Here is a 13,611-nt window from a genome sequence, read left to right as displayed (position 1 = left end):
AAAATTAGATTTTGTCGCTGAATTTAATATTCTTAATAAACTCATTTAATTACATGCTAATAATTGGAAGTACCTACTTGCTCGTACACGTGGCAGTATTTTTGTTATTCAAATTTATTTTAGCTTAGTCATTATATATATATTTTTTTCAAATAAATTATAAAATAGAGATAAAAGATGAAAATAATTATTTTTTAAAAAATTTAAAGGGTAAAATAGAAACCATGATATTCTTGATATTGTAAGGAAAAATTAGCATAATAATACGTGGAATCTTAAAGAATGTAAGTGACACGTGGGTGGAAGCAAGAGGGTTAAGGAAAGTGAAAAGAAATGTTATTGTAGTGTCGGGCACAGAGGAAAGTAGCCAGCTCTGACAGGGAAAACGACAGAACGTAGTTGGTCAAAACGGCAGCCTTATCAAGTCCACGTGCGCTTCCCAATCTGTAGGCCCACCATAGCCGTGTGATTCTTCATCAAATGGTGGCCCCACCATTCCACATCATCCATCTTTTCATCAATCATATACACCTAATTTTTTCCTTTTATTTTGCACATTCAATCTATTTTTATTTTTATTATTATTATCTTTCTATATAATATAAACTTATCCCTTTTGTATTTATTCTTTTTATTTGAAACCTCTTTCAATTTTTTATATTTTCTAATGTAAATAATAGTACAAATATTATAGCTTTCAATATAGATTAGTTGACTAAATAAACGATACAATTCCCATCTCGTGTTAAACTCTAACAATCACTTTTTTTTAGTAACAGAAACAAAGGAGAAGCTAGACGGTAGCTGCTTATGTCATTGGTCCAAAATCTTTCTTAAAGAAAGCTCGATTGTAGCGACTTATGTAGTGGTTGGCCAACAAAAAGCTCGCTAAGAGTGTTATTCTTGGTGTGAAAAGCGCAATCAGTATCATCAGAGTTAGTTAGAGGTCTCACGCGCCCAGTGTCACAGTCATGCTGATCCAATGTGTGTTGCCTATAGTCGCATGTCGGATGTCCTGGTCATGCTTGTCTAGGAAGTGTTGTCCATAACCGCATGCCTGCTCCAAACCCATTTTACATGCTTTCATCTTAGATAGGTCCTTACTCTTTCATGTCCTGTCAATACGGGGTGTATAACCGGTCACCAAAATCATGTCTACACCAGCCGGGGCTAAAATGCCCCAAAATGTACTATATATGGATATATGCTATCAAAGTCGTTGTTGCCTAATCACTTTTAGCTTATAACATTGCTTCCTTTCAATCTCTCAAACATGACTCGATGCTCAATTATACACCAACGTTGTTAGCGAAGTCCGAATTTCTCACGAATGACTTGTTCGTTAGGTTAAAACAAGTGTCGTATAATTGCTCTCCCACGCCTGTGGAGTTTTCCTTACTTGGCTAGTTAGACTAAGAAAACTCTTTGCTTTATCATATTTGACGAGAAGCTTGGACTGCATCGACAATAAACTTAACCTCGTAATTAAAATGGTCTCTTTCTTCGAGAACTTTCCATAGAATCAACGAATCATCAACGATAACCTCTCTCGATCATATTCAAAGAACACATGTGACGAAAGGTATAGAGATGTAATTGAACCTAAAAAAAACAATCCCACCACCATTGTCAAATCACGTAGGAAACGATCCATTATAGAACAAAAGAAGAAAGCTCAAGAGAGGATGAGAAAGGAGAGAGGGACCATGGAGTTGAATGCAAATGCTGGACACAAACGCACCCATCCTATTCGCCTGTCGACATGCTAACACGCACTTGGGAGACAGCCATTCCTTTCATTCTACAGCTACAAAAACATCAGTTCTCTAAAGCCATTTTCTTAGCCAGCTCATGTGATCTCCGCTCCTAAGACACGACAAGTTCCACGTACATCTCGACCTCTTAAACCTCTAAACTTCGGATCGACCCTCGTTCACTTTGTTTTTCTTTACTTGGACACACTCAATGTCTTCATCTTATCATGTCATGTTGTAACACTTGGTAATAAGATTACACTCCATCGTTGGCTCTGAAAATGACATCCCAATATCAGAGACAGTTTCCCTTTTTTAATGATGTCTTGTCCTTTTCAATGTCCCAGCATGAAGCGTTTAAAGGAGTTTTCGAAATTTAAACGAGTTTAGAACGAGAGTTATGTTTACAAAGCTGGGGCTCTTTTGCCCTGTCGAAGCTTGTAGTCGAGAAAACAAAAAATACAATATTGCAGGCGCGCCATTGCTACTCCGCCTTGCCACCCCAAGCCAAGAAGCTCTCTTGTGATCCAAAATCCTGTTGGAAGCACAAAAAAACAAACTTTAGAGAACTTCGTTCGAGTAAACGATATGTTTCGATAGATCGATCGATGAACTAGTTGTAGAATTAAAATATAGACATACAAGCTGGCTAAGTCGGAACTCGGGAGGTGTGTCGAGTTCGATGTTTCCTGGATCTAGGACAAGATTTTGGCACTCTTCTAAATCCTTCTTTAGATCCTCTGGTCCTAATTTTGAATATTCAGAAAATAAAGATTTGCTCCGTGAAGCGCCATTGTTGGCGTTCCCGTCTCTAGGGGGCGACTGGCTCTGAAGGAGATCATCACATAGAGACAATGCTTCCACAAGTTGTTGGGAGTTCAGTATGTTCTGTGACTCTCCTTCCCACCATTTTGGTTCTTCGTCGATGTTATTTTCGTTATCGTTGATCACTTCAACAGAGCAACCGTCTAGCTTGATCGTATCGTGTTTGTCTGACTTATCAGATTCAGATGGAACCTAATAATAAGCAGACTCTTAAGAACATTAGAGAACAAATGAAGCATAACAATATAAAAGAATGGAGAAAAGTAATTTTAATCAGCATTTCAGATTCAAAACTTGCAGAAGCCATGAGCAAATAAATCGATCCGATTCATATGCATAGTACAAGCATGATTTTCGAGGTCGGTAATGTAGTGTAAGACATCGTTTTTCATACCTCAACAAGGGCACTTGTGGAGATGACAACGGAATCCTGTTCTTGATCAACATTCACGCATCTACATTCAACGCGAGGAGGCTCGGGAGTTGCGGACTTTGGAGTACGGGGATCGACTTTTACGGCATCGACGATTTGAGGAATTTCCTGTTCAGTAACTTCACCATGCTTGACGTTTTGTTGCTGGTAAAATATTTTGGAAATGACATATTCCCCATCCCTTTCATCTTCCCCAGTCCCCAAGTGATATTGGTGCATAACCCAATTGGTTTTCTCAGCTCTACCTCCTTTGGCAAAGCTCATGTATAGAACCATAATCTTCTTGCACCCTTTCTGAACCCCGTCGATAACCACTGGTTTTGTCCTTCCGGTCTTGTGCCAGCGAACATCACCAAAATCATCGCCGGTTATCTTCCGACGCTTTCGAGTTCCAGTATTGTATGCCTTGATTGCTCTGTGAAAGAAGTGAGATACACTGCCATCTTGCTTAACACCTACAATGTTTTAAACGACAAAACGTTTGTAACCAAATGTAGTTATATCGAACAATAGACCAAAACCGGGTCAGCGTTGGTCCAGTGACTGACCTGGTAATTTTTGAGGATGGGTATAGCATATGCCATCATCCTCAAGAACAGTTGGTATGAACTCATCAATAAAGGGATGCAGCCTTGAACCACCAATGCCAACTTTGGCTTGCAGATGCCATACAATTTCTTGATCAGAAGGATCAAATTTTACTCCTCTAGGTAATCCAGGCCACTCTTGAGCAACCTGGAAACAAAGAGATTTCAACTGCTCTAAGTATCAGACATCAATGCAACCAATCACCCCAAAGAAGAGACAGCTACATCAGTTTTTGAGAAATGTAAAACTTGCACATTCAATAGTTATTGAGGTAAAGAAGTGTAATGGCAGCTATTGTCCGCTTTGGCTATTAGCCTCACGGTCTTAAAACGCGTCTATTAGAGAGAGGTTTCCACACCCTTACGAGAAGTGCTTCATTCCCCTCTCCAACCAATGTGTGATTTCACAATCCATCCCCTTGAGGGTCTAGCGTCTGGCTCTAATACCATTTGTAACAACCCAAACCCACCCCTAGCAGATATTGTCTGCTTTGGTCTGTTACCATCAACCTCACAGTTTTAAAATGCGTCTACTATGAAGAGGGTCTAGCCTACTCCGATAAGAGCAGTCACCGAACAGTGCGAGACACTGATCTGAGTAGGGCTAGACCCTCTCCATAATAGACGCATTTTAAAATCGTGAGGCTGACGGTGATACGAAACGAACTAAAACAAATAATATCTAGTAGCGGTGGGCTTGGGCTGTTACAAAAGAAGTAAGAGTGAGTTATGATCTTTCCAGGATATCTCTATACATGATGGATAACATCGAGCATCGGCTCTGAAAAGGAAAACTATGAATGTCTAAACTCAACAATCTTTTACATAAGAGGTTTCCATCAAGAACAAGTCAAATAGCTTTCTATATCAGCAGTCAGCACCACCATCAACCTTTCCACTTAGCAGTTGAACATTCCATCTCAACTATATGCTAATGTACAACATGGTTAGGTATAGATCATCTTCTAAACTTTTACATTCAATCAGCTAGCCTAAATCCGTTAGCCGTTGCGTCGATTACAATGATACTTAACAGGGTCGTCTGTCATCATGGAAATAGCTTGTTGGATCACGTAATAATAAGGATTCGACGGGTGGTCGGGAGATAACCAGATGAAGAATAATAACTATATCAGAACATTATAATAACTGATAGATCTGAACACTTTCTATCAAATAAACAGTTGAAGCTATACATCACTGTTATCAATTGTATGTTGGCAATTTGGACAACTTCTGCTCGGGTTGCTTTTCCATTCGACACTTCGAGGATGGCTGGTTCCAGATGCACTCCTAATTTTTGTTGCAATTCTATTGCTATCTACCAGCCATGATGGTCTGCAGAAAGCAAACACAACACCAAGAAGGCAACGACATGGGCTGGGTTGAGTTCTTATATATAATGCAAACAAGTTATGCTTCATTGAAATATCTACGAAATCTTGATCAAATTTCAACTACTTACATGTGTACTTAAAAAGCTACTATAAACTATTGGATTTTTCAAAAATAAAACCAATACAGTTCATTTCATACAATTTCTACACGCAACAAAAACAATTTAATTAGGACTGATCTTGAATTCCCATATTATAACAGCCCAAGCCCAAGCCCACCGCTCGCAGATATTGTCCGTTTTGCCCCATTACGTAACCATTGTCAGCCTCCCGGTTTTAAAACGCGTTTGTTAGGGAGAGGTTTCCACACCCTTATAAAGAATGTTTCGTTCCCCTCTCCAACCGATGAGTGATCTCACAATCCACCCCCCTTGGGGGCCAGCGTCCTCGCCGACACACCGTCCAAAACCTGGCTTTGATACCATTTGTAACAGTCTAAGCTCACCACCAGCAAATATTGTCCACTTTGGCTCGTTACGTATCGTTGTCAGCCTCACAGTTTTAAAACGTGTCTGTTAGGGAGAGGTTTCCACACCCTTATAAAGAATGTTTCGTTCCCCTCTCCAACCGATGTGGGATCTCACAATCTACCCCCCACTTGGGGGCTAGCGTCCTCGCCGACACACCGCCCGGAACCTGGCTCTAATACCCTTTGTAACAGCCAACGCCCACCGCTAGCAAATATTGATTTTAAAACGCACCTGCTAGGGAGTAGTTTCCACACCCTTCTAAGGAACATTTCGTTCCCCTCTCCAACCAACGTGGGATCTAACACACCTCCTATAATCTATTAACTAATACATTTATAACCTGGTTTCCAATTAAAGTTGAGAGGCTTTGTTCTTTTGATTGAACCACATTTTGAGCACCTCGTTGATCCAATGTCTCCCCTTTGTTCATACTGATCAGATAAGAAAGAGGCACTTAACTAAATGAGCTTAAAGAGGGCTGAGTCAAGGAAAACTAGCTACAGAAAATCAATCCTTTTCATCTTTGTATCTCTTCACCTTCTCTACCTTCTAGGCCTCCTCAAACGTTTATGATTCTGAAGAACAACCCCATGAACAAAGCTTCCTATAAAACGCTCCTGGATGACTAACCAAGTTAACCCCAACTTAGAAACTAACTCTAATCAGACAATCAAATGAATAATGATAATGGGGTTTGGAATGGAAGATTAGCAAAGTTAAACAGAACATCAGAACAATCAGAAAATTATGAAGACAAAAGGGATACCCAGCCATGGAAGACCGCGAATGGGAAGATCCACAACTGTTAGTTCTCAAATCGCCGCTGCTTCATCTACTTTGATACTCAAAACCCAAACTGTATTAGAGATTGAAGAAACGAAAATCGATGCCCAATTACTGTTCAACCCGTCCTATCACGAAAAAGATGAAATGGGTATTTCTTTTTACCTTTTCCCACTCGAGAAATTGAAATTTGAATACGAAATTTGGTTTAGTGGGGAGAGTTTGAATTGGAATGGGCTGTGACAGTCCACTTTTGCAGTGGGAGGGATTTGATTCTGTGCGACGCCGTTGTCTTATCCACCGGCGACGTGGCGTTGAGTTTGGTTATTATGTGGTTGATGACCCGCATCTCCACCTGACTGCGTGCGACCAATTTTAGAGACGCACACACGCGAACACAGGTGGCTAAAAACGCTCTGTTTTAACGATCATTAAATTGTGTAGCTTCCCCAAAAGTTGCTATCTTTATCGTATTTAATGAATACTCATTACAGCCTTCGATGGGTTGCTGCCTACTTACTATACGAGTATATCCGCATCTTCATGATGCTTGTGCCAAAGAAAAGGGAGATTGTCCTCAAAAGTTCATGTTTTTAATTCAACAGGGAAAGTGGAACGCTAATTTTGCTCATTTTTTTTTTTAAGGAATGGGAGATTGTCAAAGTCTAAGCTTACACCAATCATATACCAAAAGATATCCGTTTTGGCTCCATTACGTACCTTTGTCCCAATATCCAAACACTCCCACCCAAATTGTAAATATTTTACCATCTAGAGCCTAAATAGCAAAAATTCACCTCCACTCCTCAAAACAATAATTCCTTAGCAATAAAAAAAAATTATACGATGGTTCATAGACCAAATACAATTTAACTTTTCTTTAGTACTAATTGACCTTCCTTCCTCTCAAATTTCATAGACCTCTTTTTGCAATCCCTTAATTCTTGATTCCAACCATTCTTCGTTTTCCAATTGTCCTTCATTCAAATCCTTTCATACTTCTGATGACATATGACATCTTAGAACTTAGATTCCAATAATTTATTCTTTTCAATTGTCTATTCAAATATATAGTCCTCCATTTACAACACTAATCGGATCTTTTTCCTCTTTTAAGTAAAGATTACGTCATTTAATTCTTCAAGGAAACCTATATACCGTTCTCCCGGCAGTACCCAATTACATCATCACAATACTTCATTCATTTGTCCCAAATTAAACCTTAATAGATAATACTACCTCAAACATTATTTTCGATCCAAAGAATGGCAAGAAATCATCTATCAAAAGTTGAAGTCCAATCTCATAATATAAGCATATTCTTTGATTCTAAGGAGTCCTTCCTCTAAAATTTCACAACCCCCATTTTTAGATATCTTATTCCTCGACTCCATTTGTCCTTGATTCAAATTCTTTCATACTTCTTATGTCATATGGCATTTTGTTACTTGATTCCAACAATTCTTCGCTTTCCAATTGTCTATTCGAACATAGTCCTCTATTTACCACACTAACTGGATTTTTTTCCTCTTTAAGTAAAAGAATATCATCTCTTGGCCCCTTATTAACTTTCCTTGCGTCTCTTAATTTAAAATCTCTTTCTTTGTATCCATTAAACCTTTTTTGGGCACCTTAAACTTAACGAACTATATTAATCTTGGGATCTTACAAATTCTCCCATTCTTAAGAACTTTCGTCCCTGAAAGTTCACCTTTCTTACCATGGCTTGGGGGAGTATATAGTCTTAGCTATGTCCTTCCAAGTTCCTTGAGGGTCCTTGCATGACTTTTTCGTTCTCCGGCATGTCCTTCCAATTTTCCGTTGTGGCCTTTTGTCCTAAGCTTATGCCTTGAGGCCATGTACTTATTCCAACATTTGTTCTTCTTAACTGTCTTCTATATCTGTTGTTGAGATTACAAGTCTTTCTAGGTCATCCTTGTATTTCCTTATATCTTGGAGCATATTTCCTTCTTTGTACTTAACAAACTTTGATATAATCATTTTGGTTCCTTCAAGGTTGTATCTTAGAGGCTTCTCTTGTACTAGGCTTATTGGTGGGTTCTCACGGTCTTAAGTCCTTTCCTTGGTGTTAGAAGGTTCCTTAATCTTTGAAACTACTTTTGGCTTTGTAAAGACGACTTTCTGTTGAGATAATCCTCTTTCTAAGGGTCTATAGTCTTAGTTCTTTCATCTTTCTGTGAACTCTTAGGGTTACTACTTGTCCTTAGGGGTCTCAAGGTCATCATCTTACATCGGATTGTACAATAACCCTATAGTTAATCAAACACAAAATCCAAAGGCATCTTAATCTTGAAGTCTTTGAGGTGTTCATTCTTGATTGTGGCGGAGCATCTCTCGAGTGGGACCATAAAGAACTTTTACTTTGATATTACTATATCACAACTAAATTTCACGAGTCACGACTATATAAAAACTTAAAAAGATAAAAAACGGTAAAATTTTTCGCGTTTAAAACAAAAACATAAAATACATTTTATCAAAATAAATTTTATGAGTTTAAATACATTTGGCCAAGTAAATAAAACAACTTAAATCATTAAATAGCTAAATGTCTCCTTTCATATCTAACCATTAACCTAAAAGAATTCAAAAGATTGTCCGTTATCAACAACTAGGGAGTCGAATCTCATAATTTGACCCACAATTCTCGTGTATCCGAATTTATCTTCCTTTCTTCCTTCCTTACATACATAACCATCAAACTCAAAAAATCCAAAAGATTGTTCATTATCTAACTAACATATATTCCTCCATTTACAACACTAAAAGAATCTTTTTTCTTTTTAAGTAAGAATATTATCTCATTTAATTCTTCTTGGAAACTCATCGACCATTATAAGAAAGTATCATGCTTCCTCACCATAATACTTTATCCACTTGCTCCAAATTAAATCTTAATAGACAATAATACCTCAAGCATTATTGTCGATCCAAAGAACGAAAGAAATCATCAATCAAAAATTAAAGTTCAATCTCATACTTCAAAACAAAGTTCTTGTATCCTAAGTCATCTCTCTTCCCTCCTTTCGTACATAACCATTCAACTAAAAAATTTCAAAAGATTTGTCCATTATCAAAAACTTGGGAGCCCAATCTCATACTTTAACCCACCGTTCTCATCTCTAAACTTATTTTCTTTCCTTTCTTCAATACATGACCATCAAACTCAAAAAATCCAAAAGGTAATCCGTTATCTAACTTGTAAACCAAATACAATTTAACCTTTCTTTAGAACCAATTAAGCAAAGTCTTTTATTCTAGTGCTTCCTTCCTATAAAATTTCACAAACCACTTTTAGCGATTCTTTGTACCCGGGTTCCGACAACTCTTTGTTTTTCATTTGTCCTTGATTCAATTTCATTCATACTCCCTATGGAATATAACATATTATTTCTTGATCCAAACAATTTTTCAATTTTCAATTGTCTATTTACCACACTAAGTTGATCGTTTTCCTTTTTATACAAGGATATCATCTCATTTAATTCTTCGAAAAAACTCCTAAACCGTTATAACTTATAAACTTATCTTTCTTCTTTCCCTACCTACTTTAAACCAAAATTTGTATCCAAATTTAACTTTCTTCCATCCTTTCATACATAACCATTAAACTTAGAAACTTCAAAAGATTGTCTATTATCAAAAAATTAGGACTCCAATCTCATATTTTAACCCACAATTCTCGTATCCAAACTTATCTTCCTTCTTTCCTTACATACATAACCAACAAACTCAAAAGATCCAAAAGATTCCCCCCTCTTAAAAACTTTCGTCTTTGAAAGTTCACTTTTCTTACTACGCCTTGGGGAGAGTACTTGGTCTTAATTATGTCCTTCTTCATAGTTCCTTGAGGATCCTTGCATGGGTTTGTCCTTTTCCGACATGTTTTTCTAATTTGCCCTTGTGACCTTTTGTCCTGCCTTAAGGCCATGTACTTATTCTGGCGTTTGTTCTTCTTGACTATCTTCTTAACATCCTTTGTTGAGATTACACGTCTTTCTTTGTCATCCTTGTGTTTTTTCTTTATATCTTGGAGCATATTTCCTTCCTTGTACTCAACAAGATTTTTGACATAATCAACATTTTTTCTTCAAGGTTGTATCTTAGAGACTTCTCTGGTTTCTTTTTGTACAAGGTATATTGGTGGGTTGTTAGGGTCCTAAGTCCTTTGCATCTTTCATTGGAGTAAATACTATTTTTTTTTCAAACCCTTCTCAAAGGCTTGAATCCTTATAATTTCTTGCTAGGGCATTGAAAATCTCTTTCTTTGGCCCATTAACTTTCCTTGGGTATCTTAATCCTTTTTTTTTTCGATTCCTTAAACCATTTTTGGGCACCTTAAACTTACCCGAGTATCTTAATCGTACTTGGGCTCTTACAAATTCTCCCTCTTAAAAACTTTAATCATCGAAAGTTCACTTTTTTTTACCATGTTTTGAGGGAGTACTTGGTCTTAGTTATGTCCTTCCAAGTTCCTTGAGGATCCTTGCATGAGTTTGTCATTCTCCGACATGTTTTTCTAATTTTCCCTTGTGGCCTTTTGTCCTGCTTTTAAGCCCATGTACTTATTCTAGTATTTGTTCTTCTTGATTGTCTTCTTAACCTCTGTTGAGATTACAAGTCTTTTTTTGTCATATTTGTTTCTTCCTTATATGTTGGAGCATATTTCCTTTCTTGTACCCAACAACTTTTGCCATAATCAGACTTCTCTTGTTCCTTCTTGAATAAGGCTAATTGGTGGGCTCTTAGGGTCTTAAGTCCTTTCCTTGGGAGTAGATGCTATTTCTTTTTCAAAGCCTTGAATCCTTATCTTTCCTTTAGGGCATTGACAATCTCTTCCTTTGGCCAATTAACCATTCTTGAGTCTTTTAATCCTTTTTTTGGATCCCTTAATCCGTTCTTGGACACCCTAAACTTTCTCGAGGATCTCTTCATCATACTAGGTCTCTTACAAATTCTCCCCCTCTTAAAAACTTTCATCCTTGAAAGTTCACTTTGCTTACCAAGGCTTGGGGGAGTTCTGGGTCTTAGTTATGTCCTTCTCCGACATGTTTTTCCAATTTGCCCTTGTGGCCTTTTGTCCTAATTTGAGGCCATGTACTTATTCTCGTATTTTTTCTTCTTGAAAGTCTTTCAACATCCTTTGTTGAGATTCCAAGTCTTTCTTGGTCATTTTTATGTTCTTCCTTATATCTTGGAGCATATTTCCTTCCTTGTACCAACAACTTTTGCCATAATCAACCTTGTTCCTTCAAGGTTGCATCATACAGACTTCTCTTCTTCCTTCTTGAACAAGGCTAATTGGTGGGCTCTTAGGGTCTTAAGTCCTTTCCTTGGGAATAAATGTTATTTCTTTTTCAAAGCCTTGAATCCTTATCTTTCCTTTAGGGCATTGACAATCTCTTCCTTTGGCCAATTAACCATTCTTGAGTCTTTTAATCCTTTTTTTGGATCCCTTAATCCGTTCTTGGACACCCTAAACTTACTCGAAGATCTCTTCATCTTACTTGGTCTTTTACAAATTCTCCCCCTCTTAAAACCTTTCATCCTTGAAAGTTCACTTTCCTTACCATGGCTTGGGGGAGTTCTTGGTCTTAGTTATGTCCTTCCAAATACCTTGAGGGTCTCCTTGCAAGGGTATGTCCTTCTCCGACATGTTTTTCCAATTGGCCCTTGTGGCCTTTTGTCCTAACTTAAGGCTATGTACTTAATCTCGTATTTGTTCTTCTTGAAAGTCTTTCAACATCCTTTGTTGAGATTACAAGTCTTTCTTGGTCATTTTTATGTTTTTCCTTATATCTTGGAGCATATTTCCTTCCTTGTACCCAACAAGTTTTGCCATAATCAACCTTGTTCCTTCAAGGTTGCATCATAGAGATTTCTCTTCTTCCTTCTTGAACCCTAATTGGTGGGCTCTTAGGGTCTTAAGTCCTTTCATTGGGAGTAAATGCTATTTCTTTTTCAAAGCCTTAAATCCTTATCATTCCTTTAGGGCATTGACAATCTCTTCCTTTGGCCAATTAACCACCATTCTTGTATCTTTTAATCCTTTTTTTGGATCCCTTAATTCTTTTTTGGACACCCTAAACTTACTCGAGGATCTCTTCATCTTACTAGGTCTCTTACAAATTCTCCCCCTCTTTAAAAGTTTCATCCTTGAAAGTTCACTTTTCTTACCATGGCTTGGGGGAGTTTTTGGTCTTAGTTATGTCCTTTCAAGTACCTTGAGGGTCCCCTTGCCGGGGTTTGTCCTTCTCTGACATGTTTTTCTAATTTGCCCATGTGGCCTTTTGTCTTGCCTTAAGACCATGTACTTATTCTGGTATTTGTTCTTCTTGACTGTATTCTTAATAACCATTGTTGAGATCACAAGTTTTTCTTGGTCATCTCATGTTATTTCTTATATCTTGGAGCACATTTCTTTCTTTGTACCCACTAAGTTTTGACATAATCGACCTTGTTCCTTCAAAGTGGCATCTAAGTGACCTTTTTTGTTCCTTCTTGTACAAGGCTTATTGGTGGGTTCTTAGGTTCTTAAGTCTTTTCCATCTTTCCATCTTTCCCGGGAGTAAATACTATTTCTTTTCCCATCCTTTTTTTTTTTTTTTTTCTTGATCGTCTTCTAAACATCTTTTGTTGAGCTTACAAGTCTTTCTTGGTCATCCTTGTGTTTTATCCTTATAGCTTAGAGCATATTTCATTTCTTGTACCCAACAAGTTTTGACATAATCAACTTTTTTCCTTCAAGGTTGTATCTTAGAGACTTCTTTGGTTCCTTCTTATACCAGGCTTAGTGGGTTCTTAGGGTCTCAAGTCCTTCTTTCCTTGGTGTTACTAGGTTTCGTAATCCTTGAAACAACTCTTAACCTTGTAAAGATTGCTTTACGAGGGCCTAATGTCTTAATTCTTTCATCTTGGTGTTATGAACTCTTAGGGTTACTACTTGTCCTTTGGGGACAAGGTTATCTTAGCTTGTACAGTAGCCCTAAAGTTAATCAAACACAAAACCTTTTGGCATCCTTATCTTAAACTCTTAATGCTGTTGTTCATTCTTGATTGTGGTGGAGCATCTCTCGAGCAGGGCCATAAAGAACCTTTACTTTAATATTACTCTGTCACGAGTCGTGACTATATAAAAAATTTGAAAAGACAAAGAAAACGATAAAAAATTTCCCATTTAAACAAAAACATAAAATAAATTTTATTCAAAATAAATTTTATGAGTTTAAATACATTGGGCCCCGTTAATAAAACAATTTAAAACATTAAACAGTTGAATGGCTCTGGCACCAGCTCCAGATCTACTTCCAACCTCGACCAACTTCTTAAAATGAGTACAAA

At 37.5% G+C, this 13,611-nt stretch overlaps 1 protein-coding gene across 2 annotated transcripts; it reads right to left on the bottom strand.

Annotated features, from left to right (window-relative positions):
- Positions 1–1,573: 1,573 nt before the first annotated feature.
- Positions 1,574–12,763, bottom strand: LOC111802628 (SUPPRESSOR OF GAMMA RESPONSE 1). Of its 2 annotated transcripts, XM_023687061.1 has the most exons (6): positions 6,233–12,763; positions 4,796–4,937; positions 3,561–3,747; positions 2,974–3,467; positions 2,397–2,771; positions 1,574–2,289 (listed from the first exon to the last, which is right to left on the bottom strand). In XM_023687061.1, exons 1-6 carry the CDS (start codon positions 6,238–6,240, stop codon positions 2,239–2,241), a joined length of 1,257 nt encoding a protein of 418 aa, XP_023542829.1. In that variant the 5' UTR covers positions 6,241–12,763; the 3' UTR covers positions 1,574–2,238. The 2 variants fall into 2 exon arrangements, with proteins under 2 accessions (XP_023542829.1, XP_023542828.1); XM_023687060.1 differs by lacking the exon at positions 6,233–12,763 and having other exon boundaries at positions 4,796–5,341.
- Between the last annotated feature and the right edge of the window lie 848 nt (positions 12,764–13,611).

The sequence above is a fragment of the Cucurbita pepo genome, chromosome LG09 (assembly GCF_002806865.2).
Source record: "Cucurbita pepo subsp. pepo cultivar mu-cu-16 chromosome LG09, ASM280686v2, whole genome shotgun sequence".
NCBI classification, from domain to species: Eukaryota; Viridiplantae; Streptophyta; class Magnoliopsida; order Cucurbitales; family Cucurbitaceae; genus Cucurbita; species Cucurbita pepo.
This window is presented reverse-complemented; position numbering and strand designations above follow the sequence as displayed.

Bases quoted from the DNA above. Each gene is read 5' to 3' on its own strand.
- LOC111802628 (XM_023687060.1), bottom strand. From the start codon at position 5,023: ATGAAGCATAACTTGTTTGCATTATATATAAGAACTCAACCCAGCCCA. The intron at 3,468-3,560 runs GTCAGTCACTGG...AAAACATTGTAG, and splicing joins CCATCCTCAAAAATTACCAG to GTGTTAAGCAAGATGGCAGT. The intron at 2,290-2,396 runs GTATGTCTATAT...TGCTTCCAACAG, and splicing joins AGTTCCGACTTAGCCAGCTT to GATTTTGGATCACAAGAGAG.